Raw genomic sequence first — 23,872 nt, forward strand, 5'->3', positions numbered from 1 at the left:
AAAATGAAGAACCTAGCACACGGGCGTGCGACGCCACTGTGTGCACCACATGGCCTGGACACACGGGCATGTCCGCAGGCCGTATGATGATTACTCATTCAATTTTCACGATAAACATGGGCTGAACGTGCGTCATACGGGCGTGTGACACGGCCGTGTGGCCTAACATGGGTTTTACACGACCGTATACCTTTTTAAACCCCCCAAACCCTAATCTTTGTCTTTTGTCTTCTTCTCCAACTCTCTTCACCCTAAGCCACCGCAACTCCTCAGCCCCTCTCCTCCAGCCACCACCCATAGCCGTCCGACCCTCCCTTCTCCCTAACCCCTCACTTTCTCTTTTTTCTTTTTCTTATTTTTTCTTTCCTTCTTTTTTCCCTTTTTTCTTCCTTCATCTTTTCTCCCTATTTCTCTCTTAACCATCGCGCGCCGTACAGTCTAGTCCCCACGCCCGTACCTCCTTCAACGCTAATTGTGTCCCACCCCTGCTCTCCACTGTCGGCTCGAGCAGTTGCTCCACAGGTGGCAGCATCATTATGGTTCATTCTTTTCCCTTTTACCTCTATTTTTAGCCTATTTTATGATTTATTTAATTATTTCTTTATTTATTACCTATTATTTTCTTTTATTTTATCTTTATCTCATTAAGTTAGAAGACCCTAATTAAGTACAACTAATTTGGTTAGCATTTTTGTTTTAATATATTTAGTATGAAATAGCTTATTATTTTAGGTTTTTGCTGTTAAGTTAATATTTCTTGCAATATGGTTTTATTATATACATTCTCATACATCAATTACTTTATGTTTCAAATCTTTTACAAGGCATTGCCATTAATAGTCCTCTTGAGATTCTAGATTCTTTATAAGCTCATTGCTATCTTAATTTTGTCAATTACCTTCTTGCAGACTTATCATGACAAACACACGAGGTAAAAAGACTGCAGTTCCCGCTTCGAAAAAACGGAAGGGTCTTAAAGTAACCTCATTGAGCGCCTCGATCGAAGCTCGTCACCCACTGCTCCGGTTCTCCTCCAGCCCACAGGACAACCTGTTTCAGCTTCTACGAGTACGACCATTAGGAATGGGCTGATGTATTGACTGGGCCGCTTTGGAGCAAGTCCAACTTGCTCACCTTGTTAGATTTCATCTAGATACCGCGCCATGGGATCGGTTCTTTGCAATCATCGAGCCCACATATTCAGAGCTGACATTGGAGTTCTGCACTACTTTCTACTTGCAGCACGTGATGAACACACATGACGAGGCCTGTACTATCGTTTTCAGACTTGGTGGACTTGTCAAGCATATGAGTGTACCCGAATTTGGAACTGCTTTGGGCCTCTACACGGAAGAGTTCATGTCTGTCGAGAACTTCCTCCAGCTTCGTCGACATATTCATCCTTCCCCTTCATACTGTTGGATCGATATCACAGGTGTCCAGATTATATATGACGCGAGTCGCTCGAAGGCGACTTCTCTCCCTCTAGCAGTACGCTACATTCATGCCATCTTGGCCCATACTTTGACTGGAGGAGAGAGAGCACCAGAGTGGTTAGCACTACAGACGCGTACTTCCTATGGGGCATGGCCACTGGCCATGTATTCGACTTGGCATAATTTATCGCCCTCACCTTTCGCCACCAGACGGATCGCCATAGGAGGGGCCCCATCTGCCTTAGCCCTTACGTGACTCGCCTAGCTCGACATTTCAGCCTCTTCGACACTCCAGAGATGTCATTGATACTCACATTAGTTAGCCAGATATCTCCGCAGGGAATTTCCAATATGATTCACATGCGGATGATAGAGTGACGCCATTGAGTCGACCCACCTCAGTACAGACTTATCCAGTCTACTGACTAGGATGAGCTAGAGAATATTACTGACGATGTCCCTCCCTCTCACGAGGACCCACCCCCACCACCACCACCACGTCACTAATCTCCTGCTACCACCTTGACAGATTTATCCGATTGATTCACTCGCTTTAAGCAGCAGTGCTTTCTGCGGTTCTACAGCATCGATGCAACTTTTCAACAGATTTGCCACCACCTCCACATCTCTCCTTTGGCACCGTTGGCTCACGACTCTGATGATGAGGACTTTTGAGTCTCTTTATTTTTATTTTTATCTTTATTTAAATTTTATTTTCTCTTATTTATTTTTGAAGGCTTATGTTTTATATTTTAAACTCTGCTTATCTTTGTGATTATTATCAAATTATCTCTTAATTCTCTTTCACAATAATGTTTATTTTTTATTAGTACCCAGAATCATGCCTTTTATTCGGCTCTCACCTATGATTCTCGCTTTCGCTAATCCAAGGATCTCATCCAAAATTTCAGGGCAGTTTTGCTTCTCTCTCTCTTTTGATATTATCTTTATATTGCTATTATAAATCTTTGTACATTGAGGATAATGTACATCTTAAGTGTGGGGAGGTTATTTATGTGATTATCAGAAAATCCTTGAATTTTTATCTTGTTCTCAAATAATTTTCTTATATCATTGTTGGAGTAAATTTTGATTGATTTATGTTTTTATTGATATGTTTTGAATTAAATCATAAGTAACTGTTCATTGATTGTTTGAACTTTAAGACATTAGAGAATCGAGTATGATAAGTTGAAACTTTTGAGAATTAAAATTGCTAGGTTGTTTCCTTGAATTGAGGTATTATCTTGAAGTTTTGAATTTACAGGTTTGATATCAAATATCCATAATTTCTGTGAGATTTTGAGCCTTTTAAGAGCATATATCCTTCTTGCTCACTGATTTTATTGATTATGAGTGTGTCAACATTGATTTATTATTCTAGAATTTGCATCGATTATACATGTTGAGACCACACCATTGATTTGATATACTAAAATGATAAAGGCACTTAGGCTTTAACATATTTTTTCCCTCATGAAAAGCCTACCTACACAATTGACCCTTAGTGAACCCTTTTGAGCTTAACAAACTATTTTTTTTAAATTTACTCTAAATTTTAACCATTTTTTCATACTTTTTGATTCGTTGAGAATTTTTCCCATTTTATTGATTCCCTTTTTGTTGAGATTTGAATTGGTTAATTGCCTAACTATTTTCTTTCATTCGAATTATATAATTCTCTATTATTTTTATAATTATTCTTATTCTTAAAAAAATACATATTGGTAGTAATTCTTTGTTTTTGAGCTTAAGTATTTAATTTCATATTCTGAGATGAAGCTCATGCTTATTCAATTGATGTTAGTTATTTTTCCAGTTAGGTAATTTATCAAGTTAATCTCAATTCTAACCATTTCTTTTTCAACCTTTATCCACACATTAACTACAGCCTCGTTACAACCCTTCAAAGACCTTTTGATTTGTGTATCATCTCATTTATAGTGGTGAAGATTTGATTTTCATACAAGCCTATGGTATTAACTTTTCATGTTTTACTAATGAGTACTTAATCATTGAATCTTAAACACATTGAGTGATTTGAGTGAACCTTTAGTGAGAATGTCAATCAATGTCAATTTGGAATTAAAGATAATTGCTTAGATAAAGGGGGATGCCTATAATTTTATGATTAAAATGCTCAACTTTGACTATTTGAAACCTTAATGTTCTTTTAGCTAAATTTTCAATGTATAACTGCTTGTGGAGTATTTTGAAACATTATTGATGAGAATTATAAGTTGAGAAGAATTTATTTTGATTGTGAGTTGAGGATTTTGCTTGAGGACAAGCAAATGCTTAAGTGTGGGGATATTTGATATACCTTAATATATACATATTTTTACCTCATCGTTGGCATATTTATGAATGATTTTTCCTTGGTTTTAGTGAATTCGATGCTCCTAATTCTTTAATTTCATGTTTTATACTCAGAAGAGCTTAGGATAGAAAAAAGAGCAAGAAACGGGCCAAAAACGGATAAATTGGGCCTAAATCAATATTTCACACGGCCTAGGCACTTTCACATAGGTGATCCACACACCCATGTGTGACACACGGGTAGACCTCACGCCCGTGTGTCATGGCCATGTCGACTAAGAACCAATTCAGTATTGCACACGGCCTGAGCACTTTCACACGGGCGTGGCACACGGTCGTGTCTCTCCGAGCCCAAGCCTAGTTCTATTCGAAAAATGGCACTTTTGAGGGTTTTAAAGCATTCTAAATCCTATATAAACACCCTAGAAGAGGATTAGAGGAGACACATAAAGTTCATAACTTTGCTCGAGCTTCATTCTCGACATATGATAAATCCTAATATATACATATTTTTACCCCATACTTGGCATATTTATGAATGTTTTTTTCCTTGGTTTTAGTGAATTTGATGCTCCTAATTCTTTAATTTCATGTTTTATACTTAGGAGAGCTTAGGATAGCAAAAAGAGCAAGAAACGGGCCAAAAACGGATAAATTGAGCCTAAATCAGTATTTCACACTGCCTAGGCACTTTCACACAGGTGATCTACACGCCCGTGTGTGACACACGGGTAGACCACACGTCTGTGTGTCATGGCCGTGTCGACTAATAACCAACTCAGTATTGCACACGGCCTGAGCACCTTCACACGGGCGTGGTTCACGGTCGTGTCTCTCCTAGCTCAAGCCTAGTTCTATTCGGAAAAAGGGCACTTTTGAAGGTTTTGAAGCATTCTAAAGCCTATATAAACACCCTAGAAGAGGATTAGAGGAGACACATAGAGTTGGAGGCAGAAAATACTCAAGAACAGCCATCGGAATCACCTCGGAGCCAGGATCTACATCAAAACTGAAGATTTCCATCCAATTTCCTAGAAGTTCTTTGGGTTTCTTTATGTTTTGTTGTTTTCCAAACTTTGAGATACTTTCCATTAATACTATGAACTAAACTCCCTAAATACCTAAGGGAGATGAAACCTATGATGAATCTTATTACTATTTGAATTATATGATAAAGACTTATTCTTATTCTTAATTATGAGTTCTAAATTTTTATTTTAATATTCCAGGGTATTAATTCAGGTTTTGATGTGCTTATTTAGTGGAGCAAAAGTCCCCGTTTAAGAGTAGGTCATCCATAATTAAGCGGAGTTGAATGCAATCCTAGAGATAGGACGACATAAATCTACCAGATTAGAGTCAAATCTAATAAGAGAATCCATAGATCGAGTTAATGCAATAATAGGGGTTTTAATTAGAAAGAGATTTCAATTAATCAACCTAGAGTCAGTTGTTTTTAGTCTCGAGAGAGATATTAACATAAATTTAGGATTTTTACGGATTAAGATAAGTGAATAAATTGTCTAATTCGGAAGTAATAAGTGAAGTCTAGGTGGATTCTTCCTTTGGTATTGTCTTCTCCATCAGTTTTTCCTAAAGTATCTTTCATCTTTCATCTTTGTCGTAGTCTTAGTTAATTAGATAATTAGTATTAATTTAAAAACACACTTAAATTCTTAGGCTAGATAATAAAAAGATAGTAATTACTAGTACTTTTAGTCCTCGTAGGTTCGATATTTCAAGTTTCACCAGAACTACACTATTATTCAATAGGTGCGCTTGCCTTAGTCGAATTTAAAGTTAGTTTTACGGCCATTAACATACTTGGGGTAAAATTGTGCTTTGAGTTCTTTTTGGAACTCTTTCCAAGTCCCAATCTCGGTCTCACCAAGTCTTAGATTTGTGGACCTACGTCGCCACCATAACAAAGCAACGTCAATAAAATACATAACAACAATATTTACCTTTGTGGTATCATTCTCGATGCTCATCGAACGGAAGTATTGCTCTATGGCCCAAAGAAAGTTGTCCACTTCATTTGCGGACCTTGTCCCCTTAAATGCTTTCGGTTTGGGCACATCCATTGCTTGTTGCTTTGGCTTCGAAGCCAACATTCCATTACCCACGACAGCCTTGAAAATCTTAAGCTCCCCTTTGAGTTCATTGATATATTCCTTCAAAGTTGTCACCATAGCCTTGAGGGCATTATCCTTCCCAGCCAACTTGTTCTCTGAGGAACCAATAGTATCCCACACAAATTCCTTGAGCTGCTCCTTCAATCTTTGTAACTCATCAATAATTCTATCATTGATATCGTCGATTCTCTCCTTGACATCCCCCATGGACTTTTCAAGAGTGACGACTCGACCCTCTAAAGCTGACAACAAGTCCCTCGATCGACTTGCTTTGCTGGCCTTTCCACGGGTCTTCATTGGCTCATTCTGACTTACAACTTCTTTCGACATCCCAATAGTGTCTTTGAACCAATAGCTTTGATACCACTTGACACTTAGATTTTTCCCACACAATCTGTGCGACCTTAGGCAATCCTTTCATCCAAACTTACCTAAGCCAGCCTTTACTCAAGTAAGTGTTTCTTAAGAACTCCTCCAGGGCACCAATTTGAATAGAGAAAGCAAACTATGCCAAAAGAAGCCACAAAGAACAACAGAAAGCCACAGAAAAGAATGTACGAGAGGTGTTGAGTAAATTCTCTTAGAATTCTATTACTCTTAAGAATTCAGTTTATAATGGATGATTTACAAGTGAGGGGGAGGCTTTCTATTTATAGTTGAGCTCTTCCAAAACCAACGAACAAGATTAAGTTACATCGACAGTCGAGATTAACCATATCTCTTAATTTTAGGGATTTACAAGATATGTCATACCAAACCTAATCTAATCTTTACAAGATATGATTCTTATCAATCTTCTAAGATTAGTTACCAAAATAGCCTAAGTTTCCATATATTCGTTATCGGGCCAACCAGGCTTCAATCTATAGACTTCTCCAATAGATATTTGAATCAGGCTAGATTGCGTGGGCTAAACGTTCCCCATCTTATCGATAGAACTTTATGGGGCGTATCTTGTGCCATGGTCACGAGCTTTGCACTTTGGCCCGTGACACTAGTTGATAAATTCGCTATAATTGGAGAAACTAGATTGAATTTGATGCAAGTATGCTAAGAGTAGCTCAGAGTTGCTCCCCTTGATAAAAAAGTTAAAGGAAATTTCCTTTTGCACCCTTGGCTTGATTCATTTCCTACGTTTCCACTGGTAAATGCATCAGATGTGGAGGTTTTAATTGCAACTCAGTCTATAATTATGTTTATTATCAGAACCTCCTCCTCATACTCTCTTCTATGAGACCTTCTTTTGTACACTTGGCTTGATTCATTCCCTGCGTTTCCACTTGTGAGTGCGTCAGATGTTGAGGTTTTAATTGCAACTCAGTCTGTTATTATGTTTATTATAAGGACTTCCTCCTTATAGTTTCTTTCATGAGACCTTTTCCAAACCCTAAACCTACTTGGAAACCAAAATCGATTACTCAACTTCAAAACCTAGAACTGCACAATTAATTAAATAAATTTCAAATTGCTCAAATCTTCATACTGACAATTTCGACCGTTTTACATTAATGAATGAATATCTAAAGTTCAATATTGTATCAATCAAAATTCACTTTCAATTTTAAATAACCTTAATTTGAAGTGTAATGTGGCATGAATATTGAATGAATATTTTAGAAAAACTTTATAAATGTAAAATAAACAATAAGATAAATCAAAATATTTAATTAACATTTCAGAATTTCATATTTTACATATCATAATATTGCAATTATGGCATGCTAATAAAAAACCCTAAGTTTATACAAGATATTTGGGCTCGGCATCCTTCATGAGTATTGGAATAAATTCTATAAAATCTTCTGAAATTCGTTAAAGACTAAATTTCTTGTCCAATGAGACTAAATTTCTTGTCCAATGAATTCTAGGAATTCTCGAAATTTCCCTTATGGTTTTGCAGATGTGCTTGCCTGTAAAAAGCTAGACAGTTCACTTGCACCATCTTGTGCAATACTCTTAACAAGATATTTAATCAACATTTTGTATCAATTTGTCTTCTTATGATGCCTCTTACCCATAGCTATAAACTATTTAACCTAACTCGATGCTTTACATAAATAAAACTTTATCTTAAAAAATATATTTCTATATATATAGCATAATGTTAGAGTAATACATCCAAATCAGTTTTTTGCATGATGTGATTTATAGAATTATGTTTGTAACAATGCATGTGTTGTTAAGATTTATTTTATAATTCCTTAGTTGTGCCTCAAGGCTAGCCATCATTTCTCTTTTCTCTTGATTCCTGATTTGTCTCGGAGTTCGAAAAGCGCTAGCCATTTTTCACTATGCCAATTATATCCGAAACTATTATTACCATTATCCTTTACATATGCCATTTACTTGACAATTATTAACTACGGTTACATTAGGTGTTTCACCATAATTATTAATATCTTTAATATCTTTAAATTTTTAAAAAATAATTAAATGTTGACATGTCTTTCACATGACATTTCACGTGTATGCTGCATCAGCAAAGTAAATAGACGTTCAAAGGCTAAAAGAAGCGAAAATTTAAATGCATAAAGCTCTTACAAATAGCATAAACCCCCCGTTAAACCTTCTTCAACTAAGCAGTTTGTTGTTTTTGAACAAGAACCCAAGAATGAAAAAAGGTCCAAGACAAAAGCTCACGAAGATGGATTTGGTTCTCTTGTTACCATTAAAAAATATTACAATTATTAAAAAACTTAAAAATATTTTTTTAAATAATCAAATGCTGACATGTCATCCACATGACAATCCACGTGTATGCTGTATTAGCAAAGTAAACAAACGTTAAATTTTTCATCCATTTTGGAGAGATTTGACAAAAATGCAAGTTCAAAGATTAAAAGAGACGAAAAATTAAATGCACAGAACTATTATAGATAAAAATTTCTTTTGTTTTTTGAAACAAATACTCATATTGGAAAAGATGAAAATAGGTGTTCCAAATAAAGTCTAAGTTGAAAAAACACTAGCAAAAAAACATTAATGAAGAAAATAATAAATTAGTATATTTTTCAGAGTTGTGTGATCCAAATTCCTGTTAAAGAGATAATACAGTGGTAAAACTAGGGGATTTATGGAGAGCTTAAGGTCGAGGGACCATGTGGCACAAATAGAATCCATATAGAATTACACTTTATCTATTTGACATTGATTAGAATAAAATTTTTTAACCTTTAAATAGATGTAGTCGCAACCCTGTTATATTATTCAATTTTCAAAATTAGTGAATTTTCTTCTCTTTTATCCGTAGTTTTTTCATGAAAGAATTTTTATGTAAAATCAGTGTATTTTATTTTTCGTTCTTATTACTTTACAATTATTTTATATTGGAAATTCAGTTTTAACACTATTCCCCCAAAAAAAATAATGCATCAAATAAAAGAAACTAAAAAAAAGCTCAATTAAATTAAAAGAATAAAGTAAGAAAGTCAATTTTTTTTCTTTCCTTATATGCTAAAAAAAGGTCGAAGCTTTTATGTTTTCTCTCTAAAATCACCTTAAAAGCCTCACTCTCTATCTCATGAGATCTTCAATCTTTGCTTAAATCATATTTATCTCTTAGTGTTTTTCATGCTGTTTTTGTAACAAATACACGTCCATTGCTCTTCCCAACAACATTCCCCATTTAATGGCATTTTAAATGCATTCCCCCCAAAATTCCAAAGCAATCACAACCAATTACCTTAACATTCTCTACTCTATTTACCTTTCGATTTTCATTCGCTTCATAAACCATTTCTCTAGAAAAAAAAAAATTCCACGGCTAAAAGAGCCTCCATTGATACTGCTTCATCTTCTTCATCTTTTCTTCAGAAGAAACTTCAAACCAAACCTCTTAATTTTAAGCCTATTGCTACAAAACTCATGGAATGAACTACTTCAAATAGCAAAAAAAAATAAAAAAAAAATCCTTGGTAAACCTTTTTCAACTTCAAATAGCAAATTGTTAAACCTTTTTCAACCAAGCGGTCTGCTGTTCTTGAACAAGAATCTAAGGAGGTAAAACGGTCTAAGACAAAATCCCGTGAAGATTTTGTCACAATTAAAAAATTTAAAAATATGTAAAAACATTTTAAAATTTTAGAAAATTAATTAAATGTTGATATGTCATTTATGCACGTATATGCTACAGTAAATAAAAAATATAAATTAAAAAAATTAAAAAAAAGTAAAAAATTAAATAAATGACAATGATTAAAAGAATTTTTTTTAAAAGTTAAAATGTCAAATAAGTCATTATACTTATATTTTAAATTTTAAAAAGAGATATTAAATATAATTGAGTATATAATAATACTTATATTTTAAAAATTACATTACACAAGTTTTAATGGTGGGGTAGTAATAATTTCAAAAAAAAGAAAAAAAATGGGAGTAATAATATAAGTTTTTGGGTAAACAAATGATAGAAAAGATTTGGTAGCATGTTATACCCATATTGAAATGAAGTTTTTCCTACTCTACTAATGAATGTTTCATCAAACTTCCACAAGGAATCTAATAATAAAAAATAAAAACAGCTGGAGCCCCAAAGCTAAATCTAAAGCAACTTTAAACCAACTTACTAGTCAACTGACAAAACTACCAGTCCGCGCGGTCTTCCTTAGGAGACAGCATCTGCTATTTCCACTCCCGTTTTTCTGCCTTCCCATCTTCCTACACTCACTGTTTGACATTTCCCTGGAGCTAGCCATTTTCTTATCGTTATTATTTCTAACTAATAAGCTTTTTCTCTGCTTCCGTTTTGCTTTTCAAACTAAAATTTCCTTTCTTTTTCTCAATCCTCATTTCTCTTCTGAACTTCTCTGCAGCTCCCTGTTTTCTGTTTGTTTCTCGGAAATCTAATCAAACCGTTGATGGCAAAGACGAGAAACAAGAACATTCAAGCCAAGCTGGTGGGTATGTCTTTCCCTTTTCTCTTTTGGTTTTGATTTAATGATTGCTTGTTGGGTTTAAAATAGTAAAGCTTTAGATTCAGAAAATGGTTTGGTTGGTGACTGGTTTCTTGTTTTCCATTTTCCCAGGTATTTCTTGGGGATATGGGAGCTGGGAAAACAAGCTTGGTATCGAGATTTGTCAGAGGCCAATTTTCCGATTTCCAGGTTACTTTTTTTTTTCTCTATTTTCAGGCTTTGTAATATCAGCAAGGTAAATATCATTCATAAGTGTAAAAATAATGTAGGAATCGACAATCGGAGCAGCCTTCTTCACTCAGGTATTGTCACTAAATGAAGCCACCATAAAGTTAGATATATGGGACACCGCTGGTCAGGAGAGATACCACAGCTTGGCTCCTATGTACTACCGTGGCGCAGCCGCTGCTGTTGTGGTCTATGATTTGACTAGCTCGGTAATTATTTGACATGTTCGTTCATTTATGCTTTGTATATTGGATGTCAATATGATCAAATGAGGTTGGTCTTTCAGGAGTCATTTGAGCGTGCCAAAAAATGGGTTCAAGAACTACAAAGACAAGGTAATTGACAAAAACATAAAAGATTAGCAATGGTGCTGTGAACTGATAAATTCAAGCATGTTTAGTATTTCTTAAAATGATGTTTGATCCATGTTAGGAAATCCAAATCTGATAAAGTTCTTGGTAGCAAACAAGGTTGACTTGGAAGAAAAGAGAAAAGTGGGAAATGAGGTACATGCAATTTGATATTTGATTCAATTATTTGTTTTTCCATTTTCAATTAGTATGACGGACCATTGCCTAGAACATTGAGAGGGGAAACATGTAAAATTGAAAAAGTTGAATAAGCCTTGAATATGTTGAAGCAGGTTTCAATGTTTTATGCAGGAAGGTGAGCCATATGCCAAAGAAAATGGCTTGAATTTCCTTGAAACATCTGCAAAGACTGCACACAACGTCAATGAGCTTTTCTATGAAATAGGTAAAATACTGTATTCTATATGCCGGTTTCTTTCATAACTTGATCAGTAATCATAAACCGTAAGACCAAATGGTTTGGAACATGAATTTAACTTGTTTTTTGAGCAATTAGTTCCCTCAATCTGCATTAGCTTGTTTGTTATTCTCACAGCAAAGAAGTTGGCAAAAGCTGCTCCGTCTCGGCCTACTGGAATGAAGTTGCATAGCAGACCGCAAGAAATGGGAAGAAGGTTCTTCTGTTGCTCCTGATCCAAGGCTAGCTGTATAACTTGTATGTAATTTGTGTCATTGACATCTGTGTTCTGAGACTGAGCATTCGGTTTTCATATGAATAAAACCTGGCTGTTATGCTAAGTTAATTACTAAGATCTATGCAACTCCCTTTGATTACTAAGCTGCACCCTGGCCTAATTCACAGTGATGAATATCTGCTGTATGTTCAATGCTCAAACACAAAAGCTTTTATTGTCAATTTCAAATGCATGTAAGAGCTGATCATGGAACTCGAAATGAATAATGGGTTACTGCAAAGGTACGAATTTGGTTACTGCATTGTTAGGCCGGCAGTGCAGTCTATACATCAAAAGTTTTATACAAGCAACCTTCTCTGCCTTTATTAAAATTATTTGCATGTATCAGACACTCAAGCCCAAACCTCAGTAACATCAGATTATTCCATTTACAAGTAAAATGGATTAAGATTAAGCAAAGGTGAGTTAGAAGCAAAATTAGGAGGTATAACATTAATAATTATTGCTGGGAGTGGAGCCATTTGTCCAGGAAATATATATTTCGGATGTTCATACAGAAATGGGTTTAGTGCTTCCAAAACTCCAACAAAGCACATCGCATAGGCTTGTCGATTTGTGGAAACATATATTGAACATTATCAGATTCTTTGTCTGTGACGTATCTAGAGTGGATACGCAAGATGGATCCTAGTCATGAAGGAACATTTACCCGAGTGTCGGCCTTGGAACCTTTTTCCCTTCATCCATCATTTTGCTTCTAATAAATATAAATTCAAATATTAACGTCGATAGGAGAGGGCAATGGTAATAAATCTGGATTTTGCATTTCCAAGGGGATCATGCAACTTATGTACCACTCTTCCACACCAAAATCTGCAATGAACCCCTCCTGTTGCTCTACTTTAAATCAAATATTCTTGTCACTTTCCAAGTTTAATTGATATCCTCATTGCCACTATCTGATTCATACTAGTATATTTCAAGCATGGCTGAGCCTCCTAGGTTAAAATTTCCATCTTGGTAGGTCCCATTCCATTTATTATATGAGGTTGGACTGCTATATATTTTGGCCTAATAAATGGGTTTACATATAGATAGATATGTTGCTGCTCACTGGTATAATTTGTAAGACATAAGGATTGTTGTCGTTTTCATTTTAAGGTTAGAGTGCCTTACACACTAATCTATGATTAATAAATCCAGTCAGTCAGTTCAGACAACTGAAGCTTCTTACCCTATACATGGAGCTCATAAAAATTTAAAACCAAGTTTACTTCTCTTTTTATATTGTGGATAAAAACCCTTGCAGATGACGATTTTGTGTTTTGGCTTTTAATGCATTGAAATCACCATTCGAGGCCCCTCAAAAACAGAGATTTTCTTTTCTTTTTTCTTTTTCTTCTTTTGGCTTTTTAGTTTCTACTGCATTTCTTTGTACTGTTTGTCTGTTTCCAATATCACATGCATTATTCAATTTCCCCCAAAAACCAAAACCAGAGCAGAAAGCTTGATTTTTGTGCTGTCAAACAACGTTGCAGAAACATCAAACCACAGTCACAACAAGCAAATGAATCCAACAAAGTAAAAAACACAAACAAAAACCTAGGAATTCCAGTTAGCAATGGGGGGCGTGGCTTTGGTGGCTGAGCCATTGCCCACGCTTGCCAAAACATACGTTGTTAAAAACAATGGGAAACTATATTCACCAACAGTTAAAACCAAAAAAAGGGGACATAAAGATTAAAATACTAAAGGTTTCACTGTTGCTTAGCTGGTATGGGTATCACCATGAAGGTGAAGTGCAGGGAGAACCTGATGAAGATGATGAAAGACCATTATTACAATTGGATTCGCTCGCCGAAGTGGCTAAAGACCCAACATCTCTAAGAGAGACAGAACATGCCTGTGCTGGGAGCTTCTTCATTGGACTCAATGGAGGCGTCATTGGGGGTGAGTAAATTCTGAACTGACCCTTCTCATCATCCCCTGATGAACCACTTTTTTCTAAACGTGAAGGCGATGTATCCGGCGTCTCGAACGGAGTGTCCGGCTCCGGCCTGCTGCCTGCATCGTTGTCGTAAATGGGATTCGATATATAAACTAAATTCTCTTTACAAGTTGTAGCACTCTCGGGGCTCACTTGAACTGAGGTTTCCTCAACAGGGTTTGGGGAGGCCGCAAAGGATGTTGATGGAGATGTGGGAGGCAATATTCCAAATTGGTCAGCCCTTGTGTTTGATTCTTGGGAATGTATTTGAACGACATGATGGAGGAAAGTGACATGATTATCGTTTTCAACCTTGTTAGGGAATGCTGATGAGAAGAGAAAGTCCCTAGGTGCATGAAGAACTCCTTGTGCATAGAAGCTACTAAGGGGACTGGTTGATTCGGGGAAGGAAGAAGTAGTAACGGTGGGGGTGGTTGCAACCGTTGTTGTGTCGGTAACGGTGGAGCCAGAGGTGGGGGAGTGTTTGAGGTGACGGCGGCGGCGGCGGAGTAAGAGAGAGCAATAAAGCTCGGCTAGCAACACTAGGATAAGACCTAAAACAAAGGCAAGGGTGACCACCATTACTAGTGTTGCACCCATGATTACTTTGGATGCCCCCTTCATTGTTTGATTACTTTTCACTCACTGTGTGGATGGAGGGAAAGAGGGACAGTAATTAAAAGGATGACAAGAAAAGCTTATTTTGGCGGGAAACAGAAGAGTCCTTTAACTCAGACAAGGAAAGTGGATTTGGGGGGGGGGGGAATCTTTGTGAGACTCAGGACCTTGGGAATGTAAAGCAAGTTTTAGAGGGGTGTTGGTAAAAGTAACACAAAAACACTCTCACATATTTTGAATTGTATTTTATTGAAAAATGAATAAATTAGATGATATATCTGTTAGATAAGTGAATAAAATATTTCATTCATTAAAATTTGGTGTTTATATATAAAGTATAAAAATAAATTTAATTTTTAACCTCTATACATCAATTTAATTTAACCCTTAATTTTTTATGAATAGTAAATTAATTTTTTAAAACTAATAAAGTTAAATGGTAAAAAAATACCTTAGTAATAAATTTTTAAAAAATCAATTAAATCTCTTTAAAAATTATTATTTTTTAAAAAAAATTATAAACAAAGTGTATTAAAAAAGTGCTTAAAAAATAACAATTTTGACCCAGTAAAAGAGTAAGAGTCGAATTTTTAAAAAATCTTATAATCATTAGAATTTAATAGATTAATATTGTTATTTTTTGAATAAAAATTTTATAATTTTAAAATCTTTATAATATTTTTTTGATAAATTTTGTTTATAATTTTATGATTTTTAAGAGTAGTAAATTGATTTTTATTTAAATTGTTATTAAGATTTTTTTTAGCCAGAGAGTAGAGGTTACCATTATTTGTTATATAAAAACTATTTTGGTCATTCAGTTGTAGTTTAACCAAGAGGGTGGTGGGATGGTGATTTCAATAACTGCAACATGAGGTTGATGCATGATCATGATTTTCTCTGCCTAAAAGGTAAAAACAGTTAAAATGCACGTACAGTATGATGGGTGTCGAGACCATTTTTAATTTGAAAAAGAGGAATTGATTTTTTAAAACGAAATTTGAGTTGCCACTAATCCTTTTTATTTAGGTGTAATTGGATTATCTAGTAATTCATTCATTTTAAAAAAATTTAAATTTATTAAAACGACGATTTTTTGGTCTACAAAATCCAGAAAACGAGTTCGGGAGTCGGTTACACACGATGAAGGATTAGCACCCTCATAATGCCTAAAATTGGTACCTGACTGATTAATTAGTGTCTTAGTGTCGAAAAATTAAAAATTTAAAGAAGTTTTAAAAATACGATCCTTTGTTAAAATATTATTTAATTGAAAAAAATTTAGGAGATAATGTATTTTGCACTAATCGAGGGAAAAAAATTACGTCCTGTAAGTTAAGACACGATACCTTAAACCCCCGAAAACGAGCAATAACATCGAAAAGTTTTTTTCTTTGAAAAAGACATTCAATTATCCCGGTTTTTAAAAAGAAATCATATTCCGTAAGTTAGAATACAAGTTCTTTTTAATTCTCGAGGTTATTTAAAATTCACATTTTTAAAAAAGTATTCATTTATTCGGATTTAACGAGAAAATCGAAATCCCGTAAGTTAGGGTACGACTTTTCAAATCCCGAAATACGAAATAATGCTTTTATTTGAAAAAAAACCCTTTCATGTATTTAGGTAAAAATCGATATAATACAAATTTGTAGTATAAGAATGAATTGTGGTGTATATAAATAAATACTATGTAAAATAGTTAAAAATAATAATGATTATAATACTAATATGAATAACAGGTAATCAAAAGCTTGAAAGGATGTAGATAAATAAATAATAGGATGATAAAAATGTTTAAAATCAAGAAATAAATAAATACAAAAAGAAAAATATCATGTAATAATAATAATATAAATTGATTAGTTTTGAAATATGACAGTAATATAGTAATAATACAGTAACAAAGTAAAAAAATGATAATAGTATATTAATAAGCATAATAATATGTTAATGATAAAAGTAGAAACGTTATGTTAATAAGGATAATAATAATAATAAATAGTAATAATAATATATTATTAGTAATAGAAAATAATAATGATAAAGGGAAAAAAATAATAGTGATAATGGTGACAGTAATGAAAAATAATAATACTAGGAACAATAATAAGTGTAATAGTAATGATAGTAGTAATACGTTGATACTGGTAATAATATAAAACATAATAAAAGAATAATAATATGTAATAATAATAGTAATAAAAAAATAACAGTAACAACAATAATAATAAATAAAATAATAAATAATATTAAAAAAAATAAGAATGTCCAATTAATCAATTAAACAATGAAGTAGCAAAATAACTAAAAAGGACCGAATTGAATTTAAAACGAAAGTTCAGGGAAAAATCAAAAGTAAATAAAGGGGGGAGAACCAGATTGCAATGCACACTCAACATGGAGGGACCGAACTGGAAATTATTCCCCCTCCAAAACGCATAGCTTTAAAAGGACCAAATCGAAATCAAATCAAAATCATGAGGCCAAAATTTAAATTTTAAAAACATTTGATTGCAAAACCATGAAAAAGTGGAAGGGCCAAAAGCGCAAATAACCCTTTCTCTTTAAAACACGCGGATCCTAGGCCGGATGGGTCGGGTCGAATCGGTCAGGGCAAAACGACGCAGTTTTGGGGTTTTAGGACCCAGGCCAAAACGACGTCGTTTTGACCTTCTATTTAAGTCACATTTTTGCAAAAAAAAAATTCTATCCTTGTTTTTTAAAAAAAACTTCAAAAACCTCTGAACTCTCTCCTCCCCTCCAAATATCCAGCCATGGCACTGGCGCTGGACCACCTCCGTGAGCTCTGCCGCACACGGCAGTCGGAGCCCAAAAATGTCCCTTTTTTTAGGCAATCCAAAATAGGTAAGTCCTCTCTCTTTTCTAATATTTTTTTTGATATATATATTTGTATGTAAAATAAAAAAAAGACCTTAGTACTTTTAACGTTATTTTTTCTCACTGATCTTCTTTTGAAGTTTGCTATTTGTGTGCTTTTTGTATTGAGTTTGTAAAAAAAATGAATATTCATGGCTTTTTATAGCCATATTTACAATTGTTTCTATTGATCTCTCCACCACCTTTACAGGTACGTAGGCGTGGGTGGCGTGGGCGCATGGTGGAGAACGTGGGTGGTGAAGGCGTAAGTGGCGGCTGAAGCGTGCGGCGGCTAGTCAAGGGGGCTAGGGTTTTTTTGCTGAAAAGTTTTGTTTGTTGTGGACTGTTTGGGCTTTAGGGTTGGGTATTATTTTGGGCCTGTTTGGTTTTTTGGGTTTAGAAATTGGATTGGTAATAGGTCTTGGGCCCGAGCAAAATTTGGGTCATACAACTGCCCCTCTTTGCTCTTTGTTGTGTAACGATAACGGAGCAAAGACCTTAAAGAGGGACCAATTTTGCCCGGTCTCGCCCAATCTTACCTTCTTAATGCTTTTTTTCTTCAAGTAATCTCACTCTATCCCACTGCATCTTCTTCAACCATCCCACTGCGTCTCAGGGGTATAGGATTTGTATCTCGTAGCTTTAATCTGTTCCACTGCCACTTCAGGGAAATAAGATTTGCTATCTTCAGTCTGCTCCACTGCAACTTCAGGGAGATAAGACTCGTTGTAACTTCAACCTGCTCCACTACAACTTTAGGGAGATAACGTTTGTTTTGATCTGCCCTACTACAACTTTAGAGAGATAAGATCTATAATTTATCTTCAATCTGTTCCATTACTACTTCATGGAAATAAGATTCTCTATCTTCGATCTACTCCATTGCTACCTCATGGAGATAAGATCTACAATCTTTAGTCTGCTCCACTGTTACTTTAGGGAGATAAGAGTTGTGTCTTAAATCTACTTCTCTACTATCTCGGGAAGATAAGATTCACCGTTTTCGATCTACTTTACTACTGCTTAGGAAAATAAGATCTGTGATCTTCAGCCTTCTCCACTACTGCTCAGGGAGATAAGGCTAGTGGCTTAAATTTGCTTCCCTACTACCTCGGGAAGATAAGATTCGCCATCTTCGATCTGGTCCACTGCTGCTTAGGGAGATAAGATCTGTGAATTCATCAATGTTGCTACACCGTCCTTTGGGGGACATGTCCTGTAGACTCAATTTCATATACCTATGTTTATGCCAAACGATTAGGATGGTATGATCAGAATGAATCAGATGCTCCTAACCAAATGCGCTATGAATGATATGAATGCAGAAATGTCATGAGAATGATTCCTTTTTAAATGCTTAAGGTCTCATCGCTCATTATTCATCAGAGTTTTATCACTGACGTATTATGCTGCCTTCTTGCTTGGCTGATATTTTTCGATAGAAAACCCGCAGAAATAATCCATTTCGCTCAATTGGTTTCCCCCACTATAACCTTAGGGTCCATTTCACTATACCTCTAGGACCTAAGGTTTGTACTATTTTCAAACCCTCTCCTGCAACTCAGGAGTATATGATTTGAATTTTTAGCAATTTGGTCTATTACACCATTCCCTGGGTGTCATGACCAGATGTGTACACCTGATATTTGCATGAATGAGGAATATCATTTTTCTTTTCTCGAGAATGATCCCCTTTTATGCTTGGGTTGACATTGCTCGTTTTTGTCACTGACGCTATATCTTGTCTTCTTATTCAACCGATATCTTTGACTGAAAATTTGAATAGATAATTTCAATTTCAACTCAAATATCTCCAACCTCTAAGCTTGGTAAGTTCTAAACAATAGTCCTGTTTCAGGTTCTTGCACTGTTTAGAGTCTTCTAGAGTAATATGCATAACTCCTTTTGTACGAAACACTTAAAAAAGATTATAAAGATAGATAAAACTGAAATTTATTAGTAACAAAATCCAAAAAGAATGGATTAATCCAAGAAAGCAAACATTGTTGGAATACAAAAAATAAGTAAAGGAAAAAAAAAGTGTCCTAGATATCGTAGCCTAAGCTTCTCCGTACGAACTCTTCAAGGATCATTTTAAGCTTATCATGGGCCTAAGAGATCTAGGGTACTTTGTCGATGGCCCAAGATGTAGCATACTTTCTTTTCGTTAATTCAAGCATAGCAATACTACCACATGCTTTCCTTTCGATCAAAATTTGAATTGCCCTTTTCAGGTTTTCAATTCAAAACCCTTTTGGTCTCAAGGCGCCCTTTGCGGGTTTTCACCTTAGCCTCTTCTCTTAAGCAAAGTACCTCTTGACTGAATCTGAATTTACTGGGTTAGGCAGGCTCTTGCTGTCCATATCAGTTAATATCAACGCTCCTCTAGAAAAAACCTTCTTTACCACATAAGGTCCTTCCCAGTTTGGCATCCATTTCCTTCTGAAATCCTTTTGCATAGGGAAGATCTTTTTCAATACCAAGTCCCCCTCATGGAATACTCTAGGGCGAACCTTTTTGTTGTAAGCTCACATCATTCACCTTTGGTACATTTGACCATGACGGATAGCCTTTAGCCTCTTTTCTTCAATCAAGTTCAGCTGATCATATCGGGATTGGATCCATTCTGTTCGTCTAGCTTCAACTCTCATAAAACCCGAAGAGAAGGAATTTCAACTTCAATGGGCAAAACTGCCTCCATCCCATAAACCAATGAGTAAGGTATTGCCCTAGTAGAAGTTCTGACTGATGTTCGATAAGCATAGAGAGCAAATGGTAACTTTTCATGCCAATCTTTGTAGGTCTCAGTCATTTTCCCCACGATTTTCTTGATATTTTTATTAGCTGCCTCAACTGCATCATTCATTTTCGGGCGATATACTGACGAGTTGTGGTGCTTAATTTTGAACTGTCTGTAGACCTTTACTATTACGCTGTTATTTAAATTCAACGCATTGTCAAATATGATCCTTTTTGGCATGCCATATCGATATATGATCTCTTTCTTCAAGAACTTGCTGACCGCCGAATTTGTGACATTGACGTATAAAGCAGCCTCTACCCACTTGGTGAAGTAATCGATGACCACAAAGATGAATTGATGTCCGTTAAAAGCTTTCGGCGAAATCGACCCAATGACGTCCATGCCCTGCATTGAGAAAGGTCACAGAGAAGTCATAACATAAAGAGGTGAACAAAACACATGGATCTTGTCTCCATAAATTTGACACTTATGGCATTTCTTGGCGTAACTGATGCAATCTCCTTCTATCGTGAACCAGTAATACCTGAATCTCATGATTTGCCTGGCCATTATGAACCCATTGGCATGCGTCCCGCAGATACCTTCATGGACTTCTTCCAGGATTTTATTAGCTTTAACAGTGTCAACAGATCTTAGCAGCACTTGATCCTTCCTCCTTTTATATAGGATATCTTCGTCTAAGACACAGTCACTGGCCAGCCTCCTCAACGTTCTCTTATCATTTTCAGTTGCCTGATCAGGGTATTCATAGTTCTTCACATATCGTAGAATATCATGATACCAAGGATAATCATCTCTCTTCTCTTCTTCTTCGATATTGCAGCAATGAGCTGGAGCCTCACAAATACTCATTTGGATCGACTTCATATCCTCTTGTTTATTTACTCCGATCATAGAAGCTAAGGTAGCCAAGGCGTCAGCCATCTAGTTCTCATCTGGCGGGAGATAACAGAAAGTGATATCATCAAACACCTCAATTAATTCCAGAACTAGCTTCCGGTAACTAATCAGCTTGGGGTCCCTTGTTTCCCATTCACCCTTAAGCTAATAGATTACAAGCACAGAATCTCTATACACCTCTAGCACTTTGACTTTTCGTGCTATAGCTGCACGAATTCCCATAATACATGCTTCGTATTCTGCCATATTATTTGTGTAATCAAAATCTAATTTGCAAGTGAATGGATAATGATCTCCACTTGGGGATATCAAGACTGCCCCAATTCCATTACTAACGGCGTTTGATGCTCCGTCAAAATTCAGTTTCCAAGGATGATCTTCTAGAGTGTCTTCTTCAGTAGTTACCACATACATTAGATCTTCATTAAGGAAATCAAAGTTCAAAGGCTCGTAATCTTCTAAAGCTCTACTAGCTAGAAAATCTACTATTGCACTCCCTTTCACAGCCTTCTGGTTCACATAAACTATGTCGAATTCGGAAAGCAGAATTTGCCATTGGGCTATCCTTCTACTCAAAGCAGTTGACTCCATCACGTACTTTAAAGGGTCCAATTTCGAGATTAACCAAGTCGTGTGATACAACATGTACTGCCTCAATCTTTGAGTGGTCCAAACCAAGGCGCAACATAATTTCTCAATTGCCGAATATCTCATTTCACACTCAGTGAATTTGTTACTGAGGTAATATATCGCCCTTTCTTTCTTTTCTGTCTCATTGTGTTGGCTGAGCACACATCCCATTGAATTGCCAAATACTGTCAAATACAATATTAATGGCCTGCCAGGACTAGGTGGCGTTAACACTGGGGGATTGGACAAATATTATTTAATTGTCAAAGATTTTCTGGCACTCATGATCCCACACACCTAGGTTGTGTTTCTTGAGAAGGCGAAAATGGGGTCACATTTCTCAGTTAGTTATGAAATGAACCGGGCGATGTAATTTAGTCTTCCCAGAAAACCTCGAACTTCCTTCTAAGTGCACGGTGGAGGCAATTTTTGTATAGCTTTGACTTAGTCAGGGTCGACCTCAATTCCCTTTTTGGTGACTATGAAATCGAGCAGCTTTCTTGACCTAGCCCCGAAAGTACATTTTGTTGAATTAAGCTTTAGCTGAAACTTTCTCAGCCTCAAAAACAATTTCCTCAAAACTTGTATATGCTCTTTTTCTGTTAGGGATTTTGTGATCATGTCGTCGATGTAAACCTCGATTTCCTTGTGTATCATGTCATGAAACAAGGTTACCATGACTCTTTGATACGTTGCTCCCGTATTTTTTAACCCGAATGGCACCACCTTATAGTAAAATATTCCCCACAAGGTTATGCATGTGGTTTTTTCCATGTCTTCAAGATGCATCTTTATCTAATTGTATCCAGAGAAACTATCCATGAAGGAGAATAATAAGTAACCTGTCGTGTTATCCACCAAAGTGTCGATGTGAGGCAGTGAGAAGTTGTCATTTGGGCTGGCCTTGTTTAAGTCTCTGTAATCTACACACATCCGCACTTTTCCATCTTTCTTAGTGACGGGGACAACGTTGGCTACCCATTCTGAGTAATTAACCACTTGTAAGAATCCAACATCAAATTGCTTCTTGACCTCTTCTCTTATTTTTACTACAACATCGGGTCTCATCCTTTAGAGTTTCTGTTGAACTGGCTTGGACTCCTCTTTTATGGGGACGCGGTGTACCATAATATCGGTGCTCAACCCAGGTATATCCTGATACGACCACGCAAAGACATCATTGAACTCTTGCAATAATTCAATGAGGTCCCGTCTTGTTTCCTCGGTTATGCAAGTTCCAATATTCATCTCTTTCCCTTCTTTCAAGGTCACATTCTCTATCATCTCCTTGTGAAATAGGATCTGTTTCTCTTATTGCTCTACCATCCTTAACAAATCCGGAGATAAATTATAGTCTCCATCATCTTCAAAATCCTGAGATCCCTCCAAACACATGTCTCGCTTAAAAAGGAATTCTGGGTCCGTAACAGCATCACTCGTGTCATTGATATCTAGAGACCTATTGTAGGCACAAAAAGATATCCAAAAAATAAATGAATCTAAGAATAGCTTATTTGTATGGTAAAGAATATTTGCTCAGGATAAAGAATATTTGCTCAGAATAAGACATAAAAGTGTATTTTTATTGAAATAAAGACGTTTTGAACATGAGCCTATTTCACACAAGATTCTTATTGCTTCTAGGCTTTAAAACAACAAGTGTGTTTCGAACATTACTCTGTAAAGTTCTAAAAACTACAGGAATTTCTTTCATAGTCCAATTATTCAGAACACTTCCAGGCTCATAAGGGCGAATGCTTTCTAAATCTCTCTTCATCACTTTCTCTTCAGATATGACGTTGATGCTCAGATTTCCCATTAAATCTTCATTGGTCTCTTTACTTGTCACCTTCCGTTCAGAGTGAATAACTCCTCTTGACACGAATGTTCTGGATATATGAGGGAATGTCATCGGCTCCTATCTGACCTCTGCCCAATTTAATCTTGCTCTTCGTTTCTTTTGCTTCCTTTCCAACTCCTTTCTCCTTTGATTTGTGTCTGGCCTTAACCCTAAGCCAAAGTGATCCCATTTGTTAACCAAGATTGGCACTTCAAC

The 23,872-nt window shown here is 35.8% G+C and overlaps 2 protein-coding genes across 5 annotated transcripts; one reads left to right on the forward strand and one right to left on the reverse strand.

Annotated features, from left to right (window-relative positions):
- Positions 1-10,368: 10,368 nt before the first annotated feature.
- Positions 10,369-12,148, forward strand: LOC107962667 (ras-related protein Rab5). Of its 4 annotated transcripts, XM_016899138.2 has the most exons (8): positions 10,369-10,593; positions 10,702-10,785; positions 10,915-10,992; positions 11,073-11,240; positions 11,318-11,366; positions 11,464-11,537; positions 11,694-11,787; positions 11,938-12,148. In XM_016899138.2, exons 2-8 carry the CDS (start codon positions 10,747-10,749, stop codon positions 12,033-12,035), a joined length of 600 nt encoding a protein of 199 aa, XP_016754627.1. In that variant the 5' UTR covers positions 10,369-10,593; positions 10,702-10,746; the 3' UTR covers positions 12,036-12,148. The 4 variants fall into 4 exon arrangements, with proteins under 4 accessions (XP_016754627.1, XP_040971060.1, XP_040971061.1 ...); XM_041115126.1 differs by having other exon boundaries at positions 10,462-10,785; XM_041115127.1 differs by having other exon boundaries at positions 10,530-10,785; positions 11,918-12,148.
- A 1,276-nt stretch (positions 12,149-13,424) lies between these two features.
- On the reverse strand, positions 13,425-14,792 carry LOC107963545 (uncharacterized). The gene has a single exon (XM_016900015.2). The coding sequence runs from the start codon at positions 14,646-14,648 to the stop codon at positions 13,821-13,823; it is 828 nt and encodes a 275-aa protein (XP_016755504.2). The 5' UTR covers positions 14,649-14,792; the 3' UTR covers positions 13,425-13,820.
- Between the last annotated feature and the right edge of the window lie 9,080 nt (positions 14,793-23,872).

Source organism: Gossypium hirsutum, chromosome A06 (genome assembly GCF_007990345.1).
Source record: "Gossypium hirsutum isolate 1008001.06 chromosome A06, Gossypium_hirsutum_v2.1, whole genome shotgun sequence".
Lineage (NCBI taxonomy): Eukaryota > Viridiplantae > Streptophyta > Magnoliopsida > Malvales > Malvaceae > Gossypium > Gossypium hirsutum.